General features: G+C 33.7%; 2 protein-coding genes across 2 annotated transcripts; both read left to right on the plus strand.

Moving 5' to 3' along the window:
- The first annotated feature begins 958 nt into the window (after positions 1-958).
- LOC128391519 (uncharacterized) lies at positions 959-3,550 on the plus strand. Its single transcript, XM_053351425.1, has 2 exons — positions 959-1,684; positions 1,813-3,550. The coding sequence occupies exons 1-2, from the start codon at positions 1,399-1,401 to the stop codon at positions 2,652-2,654; spliced, it is 1,128 nt and encodes a 375-aa protein (XP_053207400.1). The 5' UTR covers positions 959-1,398; the 3' UTR covers positions 2,655-3,550.
- Positions 3,551-3,654: 104 nt separating this feature from the next.
- Positions 3,655-9,572, plus strand: LOC128391506 (uncharacterized). Its single transcript, XM_053351406.1, is given in 6 exon segments — positions 3,655-4,157; positions 4,567-4,946; positions 5,057-6,414; positions 6,709-6,793; positions 7,187-8,187; positions 8,190-9,572. Coding segments are annotated over 5 exon segments (3,477 nt in total). The 5' UTR covers positions 3,655-4,157; positions 4,567-4,660; the 3' UTR covers positions 8,937-9,572.
- Positions 9,573-11,024: the final 1,452 nt, after the last annotated feature.

Raw genomic sequence — 11,024 nt, forward strand, 5'->3', positions numbered from 1 at the left:
TTCGTCTCCATCACGTTCTTTCAAGGAGACGAGATGTTTATATTTTCCTTGCCAACATCTCTAATCTTAATTATTTTACTACACTTGATTCTTTGATATCTCATACTGGTAGCATAACCTATAAACTCTATCTTTTCCTTTGTTGATCCTCCATATGCTCCTTAGCTCTTATCCCGCAAATTGATGACTAACTTAGCCACTTCATTCTTTGTTAATAGCGCAAAGACCAACTTAACGGTCACTTCAAATTGACCAATAAGGTTAATTTTCACCTTTTCATCGTAAACACTTTTCTTGCTAATTTAAAACAATATCTTTGTTAATAAATCAATCCAGTTGATGATGTACAAGTCAATGTTTAACGTTATTTGACTCTTTGTTTTCACGTTTATTTCAAATCAAGTTTCAGTTGATCGATTGATCGACATAATTAGTTGATTTAATTTTGATCGTGAGCAAGTGGGTGAAATCAACAATCTCAAAATTGTATTCGACCTCAGAGGAGAAAATTTGTTAAGTATTGTATTGTATTGTTTCTTTTCTTTTCTTTCTTCGCCCCTTATTCCCTTTCTTGTCGCTTTTTCTTTATCTCTTGTACAGTCGTATTTGCCGGAAACGATGAATTTCAATTGATCGAAACCTCCTCCGAGGTCGCTGTTAAAGCTTAAAAACAACCAAATATGAGGGGTCTGACTGTAACTGGGACATCATTTCTCCTCTAGCCAAGAAATAGCTTTAAGTTGCAGTAGATTCTTAGCTGGTTTATCAATTGTTTAGGCATTTGGTAAATGAGTGTAATGTCTCTGATGAAAGTCAATGACTTAGATTAGAGACGAATCGATCTCTGATTTTTAGCAAATAGATTTAGAGATCGATTTCTTTCAAGATCGATTGATCCTGATTTGAAATCAAATTTCGCGGTGAATAAGAAGCAGGAGATTCTTTTCGTTTTCTTCAACTACTTTCTCAGTTTTTACGCATTTCATAATTCCAAGATCATTCATCTTGCAAATCTCAACTTTTCCAAATTTGGTCAAGAGTTTCGTGGTTCTTGAGATCGATCTCCTAAAAGCCCAAGAATCGATCAATTATTCTGCGTCAAAGATCGGTGGCGATCGATTTATAAATCGGAACATTAGCTTAAATAAAACCAAAATATTCAACCCACTTTGTCTAAGGCCTTTTATTTATTTCAGTCTTTGTCTTTTCAATTTCATTAATATCAATAGAGTTGGTGATCTCCAGTGGAAGCAAATAAAAGCGACCATTTATCTGAAACTTAATTATAATCTCTTTTTTTCTAGTATTTTGGTAACATAATAAACCCAAAGTGTGTCTCCGAGGTTGATTGAAGGTAATCATTGTTGCTCTTCACATTAACCTGGAATCCACACCACCATGATCACCAGCAATAACAGTGATGGCTCCCATGGAGCAAGTGAAAACTGTTTCGATTCGTGCAACAACCTCGACTCGGGCTGGTCCGATAAGACCGGTCTTAAATCAAAGAACTTCAGTCAAATTGAACTTGAAACATTTAGGAAGCCATTTGATTTCGGGTGGAAAAGGGAGATTGTTCTCAGATCTGCTCATGCAAATTCGGGCAAAAAAATTGTAGACATTTATTATTTTTCACCAGACAAGAATATTAAACTTAGATCTTTCATGGAAATTGGTCATTACCGTGAGTATTTTTCTTTTTTGTTCTCATCGTAAAGAATTGAAGAGAAAAAAGAAAGTGAACATTTCTTTCTAACATAACCCTTTTCAGCAATATTATTTATCTTATCTTCTTCTTTATTGTTATTGCAGTTGACAGTCACCCTGATTGTGATCTCGAGCCAGAAAATTTCACATTCGTCCGACAACCAATTTATCGTCCGCCTTTAGAATTCATTAGAAATGCCATCAGTAAATCAACATCGACATTCACATGCTCGACAATAATAAATAATCATAATGGTCACTCGCATGAACCTGAAAGAAATCGGAGGACTCAGAAATATATTCATGATACAATAATCAAGATTGAACTGTGTTCTATATTGGGACAAAAGTTATTGGTTCGTTTGCCAGATAGTAAATTTAATTTTACCATGAGTGATTTATATCTTGGGCACGAGAAATTCTGTTCAACTGGTGACCGTGATATCCTTCGTAATGTTTTGACCGAAGTCAATAGACCTCGACCTGCAAGCAAAGGTCGGATAACACGCTCGAATAATATTGTTAATGGAATAATTATTCCTTCTTGGGGACCGAGACATTTTGTGCACACTTACACATTCGGTAAAACTCAAAGATTAGAGAAATGGTTAACACTGGAAAGTGGCCTTAATTGGAAAGGACGACTCAGAGAACTTTATTGTAGAAAATTAAAAATCGTTGCTCCCAAATTGTTTATTTGTCCTTTGTGTAACGCTCACATTGGTCGTCTTAAAGTTCATTGTTGTTCCGATTACAATGATAAATCAAGAATCTCAACACCATCTCCACATTCAACTCCTCCATCATCTCCATCTCCATCACCATCATCTTCATCACCACCATCGCCATCATCTTGTTCATCTTGTTCATCAGCAATCACAACAAAAGTAAAACCAAAACAACAACAACAACAATCACATAGTCACAAGGTGCTTACTGATTATTAGACAACATTGTGATGATTAGCACAACAACCTGATAAACCTCATCATTCACATCATCTTCATCCTCATCATAATCGTCTTCAAGGACATCAATTATCATCATTCACCAAAATTACCTCGAGAGCTTTCAAATTAATTCATTGAATTAAACAATTCCGTGAAAACTTGCCTGATATTGAGACTAAATTACTCTCTTTTTTAAATAGACTTCCAATTACATATTGATTGTTTACGTTTTCTTTTTTTCAATTGCTTCACTGATGCTCAAATATTCAATCTGATTAATTTCATGAAAGATGCACACAATTAAAAGAGTATAACTTGCAAACATTGACAGCTGATTATTAGTCAATTTTGACAATTTATCTTCCAAAATCAAAATTGACTAATGAAGAACAAAATTTTAATTATAAATACAAATCAGAGGTCCATGAAAAAAAGCAAAGGTAAACTTCAATTTCATGTTAATTAAGCAAAAAGGAAAAACATCTATCAAATATAGTTTATCATGTGGATCCATTGTAACTTAAACCAACACCAATTGAACACAGAAACACTTCCATAATAATTTATACAAAATGAAAAATTGAAATTAATTGTAAAAAGTAACAATCAATTTTTTGTTTTCCAAATTTTTCAAAACGAAATAACCGCCAAAACTTGTTCCAATTCGGTTATTGTGAAGATCCGATACTTGGATCGAGATTCTTTGTGATGCTTTTCTAATGAATCCCTTTATTAATTGAAGATAAACTTTAATTAGTATTGATGAAATTTTGTAAGAGACAAAGAGAATCGTAATTGTTAAATTATTGTCCTCAACAAACGAACATTATTTTACTGAACAAAATCACTTTTGTCTATTAAAAGAATTGACCAACATTCTCCTAAATCATTTACTTCTTCCCGCCTTCTCTTTCTTTTCTTTCTTTACCTGTTTGTTTATTTTGTTCACTTTCTCTAATCTCTTTCAATATCGTGCTTCAGGTAAGACCTGAAACATGTTCCATGAGAGATAAGAAACAGAAAGCATGGTTGATGTACTTGAATCTGTTCTTTTTTCTCTCTCCTTTTGTGTTGATTTTCATCTTTCCACCGAATCGCAGTTAATTGTGATTCTGCATTTTAAAGAGAAAAGTGAAAATTAAAAGAATCGATTATCGATTACTACTTAATTACTTTTATTCGAATCCAAAAGCGAATCCGAGTCTCTTACTTGGATTCGCTCAACGAGAAAACCTTTTCCTCTTTCTTTTCCTCTTTCTCTCAATTTTTTTACTTCAATTTGATTTTCTTTCTCTTCTCTTTTTTAATACAAAAGAGATGTTCAACTTCATAATTAACCCACTAATTATTGATTCAATCAATTCGCTGATTGATTTGACCAGGAAACATCTAATTTCTATTTAAATCTAATTTTCTCTCCAATTTCAAATTCATCTTCTTCATCTTCATCAATTTGTCAATTTATTGATCATCAACATTGACCATTGTTTCAAGTGATAAGTGTGTTTTTAGTGTGTTTCTGTTGCCTTTTTGGTTCTTCTCTCTTTCTCTTGTTTCTCTCTCTCTCTCTCTCTCTCTCTCACTCTGTCTCTCTCTATCTTTATTTTACACTCTCTTTCTTTTCTTCTGTCTTTATTTCTATTCTCATTTTTATTCATCTTTTTCTCTCCATCTCTCATTCGTACTCTCGCTCTTCTTTTCTCTTTCATTCTCTTTACTATTTTCTTTCTTTCTCACTCTCTCTGTTTCTCTCACTCACTCTATTTTTCCGCTTCATCTTCTCTCCTTCCTCTGTCTCTTTCTCCTGTTTTTTTTAAATTTTTATTAATATCAGAGTTGGTTATTCTCAGTGGAAGCAAATAAAAGCGACCATTTATCTGAAACTTAATTATCATCTCTTTTTTTCTAGTATTTTGGTAACATAATAAACCTAAAGTGTGTCTCCGAGGTTGATTGAAGGTAATCATTGTTGCTCTTCACATTAACCTGGAATCCACACCACCATGATCACCAGCAATAACAGTGATGGCTCCCATGGAGCAAGTGAAAACTGTTTCGATTCGTGCAACAACCTCGACTCGGGCTGGTCCGATAAGACCGGTCTTAAATCAAAGAACTTCAGTCAAATTGAACTTGAAGCATTTAGGAAGCCATTTAAGCTCGGCTGGAAAAGAGAGATTGTTCTCAGATCTACTCATACAAATTCGGGCAAAAAAATTGTAGACATTTATTATTTTTCACCAGAGAAAAATGTTAAACTTAGATCATATGTGGAAATTGGTCTTTATCGTAAGTATTGTTTTCATTACAAAGCAAAGATTAATCTTCATAATGTGGACACACTTTTTCCATTAACACACAACTAAAACATGTTCTTTCTTCTGTCGCTCTCTCTTTAGTTAACCGCCATCCCGAGTGTGACCTCGAACCAGAAAATTTCACTTTTGCTCGACAACCTATTTTCCGTTCACCATTTGAGATTATTAGACAAGCTAATCCAAGGACAAGGAATGAAAATTCTGAAGTGACTTCACCAAATCAACAAAGGTCTAGAACTCGATCAGAGAGATCAGACAAACAAGAGAAAAGTGAAAAGAATGAGAAATTAGATAAGACAACAGACAAAAACGACAAAGGTGACAAAGAGCCAGATGATGTAAACGACGTAATAATTGATAGTTTCAGTGAAAGTATTCCTGATGAACTTTTCCAATATATTCCTTCGGTGATGCCAACACTGGACGTTGGAGATTATTTGGGACAAGTTTCGCAGGAAGAGATTGTGAATGAATTACCAAGAAAAAGATTGAAGATTATTGAAAGTGGTTCAACAAATAGATCTGATCAAACCAACAATGTTGTCTCAACAAACCATAAGGAGTCACCTATTAAAACAACTGGATTAAATGGTGGTTTATCAAAGAGTTCACATAATCATTCATCTTCTACAGTCGAGGCTAAGGATGATGGTGATTTACCTGAGCCCCCATCTCATTCAAAGAAGAAAACTAAGTCGAAAAATGAAAAGCCAAGTAAACCAGAGACAAATCAAAAGCCACTGAAATTAAATTTGAAAGATCCTGTGAAAGTGAAAATTGTGAATGGCATAGGTTCTGATGGTCACGCTAATAGTAATAAAAATGACAGTAATAATAATAATTCTGAGAAACCTCGTAGTCGAATAGAACCTAAAGTGAAAATTACAAAAAAGAAAAAGTCAAAATCATCTGCCAAACTGGACAAATCAATTAAACCTGATAATAAGAGAATTATTTTAACCAAATCCTTGCCCAAAAAGACTGACAATGATAAAGATTACATGGAAAATAACGAGAATTATTCTGATGATATATTACATTGCTCATTTACTGTGACACCAATAGGCTCACCGGAAAATACAAGGAATGTTTCATCTGTTAAAACTAATCGAAGTGAATTTGTCGAATCTAAAACTCCAACTCATACAACAAAGTCCAAATCTAAGGTGTCAAATAAACACGAAAAAAATGGAAAAAGTGGAAAAAAGGACAAAAAAGATCCTGAAAAAGATATAGTTGACTTCATAATAGATAGTATTCCTGAAGATATTCTCAAAAATTTACCTCCAATGCTTCATCCTGCTCCTTGTTCAATCATGTGTTTCGGTAAAAAGGGAATAATACCAACTCTCCTTTGCGACCGATGTTTATGTCTCTACCATCCCGAGTGTGTACCTGCCGGAATATTTTTGGATAATTCTCATAGCTTCGTCTGTCCAGTAAGTTCTTTTCTTTTTCTCGATATTCTTCCGATCTAAAGCTTTTTCTAGAAAACGCACCACATCTCCAGCATCGTCAAAACATCTAATGAAGCACATGTTTGATGCAAATCAAATCGATAACATTTTGTTCTTCAGCTGTCATTGCTGGTACTCTATGTGTTTTTCTGGTTGATTATTTGTCTATGTTTTTTGTTGATAATTTCTATGCTTCTCTTTTTGTGTCATTGTCTAATTACAATCTTTTTATTTTCACAATCTTTTTTTTTCATTGTCTTCTCTTTGTTCAAATAGAATTGTGTTCAACCTAATGATGTTGGAGAATGCATTGGTCTCATGAATGGAAGATTAATGGGAGAACCTGAAGCTTTTGCAACTGGTATGAATTTTAGGCATAAAGGCGATAATTTATCTGCTTCTGCTTCTTCCATGTTGAAACTCGGTTTCAAGTCAAGAAACTACGGTAGCCTACCACAAGCTGCGAATTTCTTCTTGAACCAATCTCAACATCTAAATTGCCCTGATCACTCTAGTTATTCACGATACACTAAAAAACTACTATCCCGATCAGATGCAGCTCTTACTAACATGTCTCTCTCCTCTAATTTACATTCAGATTTGAATCGAGTGTCAGGTAACTCATCCTGTCATCGTCGTTTCAGTTCGCCTTTTTTTCCTTTTATTTGCATGAACTTTTTTTCTCCAGTTTTTATTTTTCTTTTATTGTTCTCCTTACTAAAGTTTGTCTTTTTCTAAAATGGTTTCTTCTCAGGTTATCATGATCCAGCAGCCTTTTATAAGCGTCGGCGTGTAGATTCAACAGAGGCTCGCCTACCACCTATTCCACTGGCACCGATTGCCCCAATCAGGTATACTGCTAGTGAAATAGCTGAAATACTGAACTTGAGGATCAACAAATGTCGAAAAAATTTGACCAAAATCAAGCCTGAATTCAATGTCCTATCCAGCGGCTATGAGTGCTTAAACCAAATCTTTCAACATTTGAGTACACGAGATTTGATTAAGGTTAAACTGACCAGTCGTACCTTCAACCGTCTAGCATCACAAACAGTACTTTGGCAAGAGATTACATTGAAAGATATGGCCATCAAGGACTGGCAGTATTTTGGTAGGAACATTGTTGAACCAATGGCTACGCAAAGTATCAATTTCGACGGTATTAAATGTCTAGGTAATGATCACAACGAAATGTGGAGCAATTTCTCCACAATAACAGATTATCTCAAGTCAGTAAAGCACATTCAATTTGGAATGGTACCAACATCTGTAGTCGAAGAGATCATCAATGCAGCGGTCACTGAGAATTGTTACAATTCATTTAGCAATCTGGAAACTCTCTCAATCAGACATCTTTACGAAGATGATTTCCTATATTCAATTTGTGACCTGTCCATATTAGAAAATATTGCGTATTTATCATCACTTCAGCATCTTCGGGTCGATTGTAAATATGGTCTTATTGTTAGCCCCGGAGATTCTGACCTTCTAGACCGAATCTTTGCTCCCATGACCAATCTCAAATCACTTTCGATGACAAGTTTAAAAGGATTCACATTAGAACAGTTTAGCTTCTTAAGTCATCTCAAGAACCTTAACAGTCTTGAGATTGGAAGTTGCGCGAGTTGGGCCAATATTAGTGACGCAAAATCATCTATTTCTTCATCACCATCTCTATCACAATCTCCATCTCCACCATCATCACTATCATTATCTCCATCACCTCCACCATTGTCACAACACAAACTCGATCATCAATACGGACACATGGAACCTGGGAAGAAGAAGAGTTAGAAGAAGACGAGGCGATCGTACCTGACGATACCGCTAATTGTATTATTACTGAAACTCATCAAGATGTTCCAGTTGATACAGAGGGAATAGAAGAAGAAGAAGAAGAAGAAGAACTGAGAAGAGAAATTGAATTAATTGATAATCAACGAGATAATGAGCCCGTAATTAAATTGAAAGGTGTTTACAAATATCTTAGTAAATTAACACAACTCAAACACCTTAAATTAGTTAACTTAACTCTCCATGATACATTTAATTCTATGCCTCTGTCTCTACAAGAGATGGTCAATTTAAGAAGTTTACAATTAGAAAATCTAAAAATTGAGCCTGACGCAAGTCAATCTCTAAATTTCTTAGCAAAAACGATTAAAACTCGTTTGTTAAATCTGAAAGATTTGACTTTCTCAACAAATGATGCATTCACGAATAAGTGTGTTCTCGATGCACTCAAGCAGCTCGATAAACTGCAAAATGTCACTTGGAAAGTACAGGTCAACGTGGAGGACAATGGCCAATGCTGGGTACCGATACTTAAAGAAAATGAGCAAAGTGAATTAGAGGAGGATGAGAATAATTTCGATCTACTTGTTAAACCCGAAGTTGACGAAGTAGAAACAAAAGATCATTTGGAAATGATGGATCTGGATCGACTCAGCCAAATAATTGAGAAACACATTCTCGGCGCCACAGTTAACATTATTCCGCAGTGATAATATCTCGTCATAAATTTTTGTCACATTTTCTCTTCGACTCTAACAATTTTTCCTCGTCTTCTATTCTATTTCGCACTCTCTTTCGCTCACTCATAATTCTTTTCACTTTTCTCTTTCTCTCTCTCTCTCTCTTCTCTAATCAATAATTTTTCCTTCAAAAAATCACTTCTAAATCTAAACCCTTTCATATTCTCTTCATCCTTTTCATTCTTCATCTACTAAAATATTCTTCTTTTAGAAATGCGCCCAAATAGAGAAAGGCCATATTCTAACATAGTTTTCATCAACTAAAAAACGAAACAAGAAATTACAAGGAAATAATAACCTTTATCACCTCTAATCACACCCAATCCCTTGTCTATTTGAATTTTCGATTTTGTAAAATTCTTCAACTTTGCCATCCTGTCTTTCTTCGTTTTTGATCATATTCTGTTCCTTGTTTTTTTGATCTAATTTTTTCTCTAAATCTTCTCATCACTTCATCAATTCATTTCTTCACGACTGACCATTAATCGTATTCACTCTTTATTTCCTTTTCCTCACTTTCTTTTCCATTTCCCTTTCCCTTTCTCCTTTATCTCTCCCTCTCTCTTATAAATTACAATTAAAACCTCATTTTTGATGGCGAATGGACCCTTTATTGTATTCAACTCTATTCTGTTCATGCGTAATTACATTTGATTATGTTATTAGTTAATCAATATCTATTAATATCTTTCTATATATCACCCTTCGGTCTTTTCCTCATTAATGATGAACAAACCTAAATTCAGATCGAAGCATTTAAACCAGTCAATCGTATTTAATTGTCTTTTCCATTCTCTATGTATTCCCAGTGGAAAGATGGAAAATGGAGACTTCATTTCTTACTCTGGTTAAGATCATTATCATTTTCTATTCTATGCCAATTCAAACAATAGAATTTATCTTTCTATTCATCATGATAATCAATTCATATTATCAGAGTTTAACAGTTGATCTATCAGGTCAATCTGAACAAAAGCAACTTGAAACAAGTTATCTCGAACTAGACAATTGTTATCGTTTTAAATGTTTCATTATATCTCATGAAATTCATTAATTTTCATGGAAAATCAGTGGATTTTTCCTTCATTCACTCGAAACATTGATGAGAAGTTCATGTTTATTTAGATGAATAAATTTCGTGAGACCAGTACTCTAAAGATGGAATCGAGTAAACTGAAGATGCAAATGATTAGCTGGACAATAAGAACTAAATGGTAGAATCAGGAGAATCTATTCTAAATCATATCTCTATGGACAGAAAAATGGTTGGCCATAATTCCAAACAAAACTTGCCAAACTTTTAATGATAGATATTCATTGGATAAACTTAAGAATCGAGGGTACAGAAGTTTTCGGGAATCTCTAGTCAATCGATCACAAATATTTTCGATTTGTTTCAAATGGTCAATTTGATTTAAATCGATTCGCTTTTTAATTATGTGTCTTTGTCTTCAGAAAAAGTTCTGTTCATTTTTTATTGCTTAATCGTATTGATTGTTGATTAATTATCGATAGGAAGTGATTTAATGGTATGTTTGACTCTCATCGGATCGGATTAAATTATGGATGATTGATTTTCGCCTGATTGACCCTACATTGACTACTATTAATTTGTTTAATCTGTTGGTCTACTGATTTTCACAATTAACTCTCACTTGTTTTTATTAATTAGCATTGATTGTTTAATTAAATTATAATTATAAATTGGCAAGTGAATCAGTTTGTGACCTCAATTCTAATTGATCAACTGATGAACGATTGAAAATATCTTCTTAAAAATAAATCACTTTCTCAATTTTATCAAATAATTAGTATAATAGCATCATAAGATGATGAAGTTATTAATTATTGCCAACATTTCGACATAACAATTACAATCATCGATGTGCTTGGTCTGAATGGTTGATTAATTTAATTAATGATATTATTTCAATTAAAAGGCTTCATCGTCATCATCACCTAATCAAATTTAAGATTAAATCATCAAATCATCAATTCATAACTAACTTTCAACTATCATTTCAATTTCCAATCTCAAACTGTCAACTTGATTTGTCA

Source organism: Panonychus citri, unplaced genomic scaffold (genome assembly GCF_014898815.1).
Source record: "Panonychus citri isolate SS breed McGregor unplaced genomic scaffold, ASM1489881v1 Contig00134, whole genome shotgun sequence".
NCBI lineage: Eukaryota > Metazoa > Arthropoda > Arachnida > Trombidiformes > Tetranychidae > Panonychus > Panonychus citri.

Coding starts and splice junctions, on each gene's coding strand:
- LOC128391519 (XM_053351425.1), top strand. CDS start 1,399: ATGATCACCAGCAATAACAGTGATGGCTCCCATGGAGCAAGTGAAAAC. Junction 1,685..1,812: donor CATGGAAATTGGTCATTACC/GTGAGTATTTTT, acceptor TTGTTATTGCAG/TTGACAGTCACCCTGATTGT.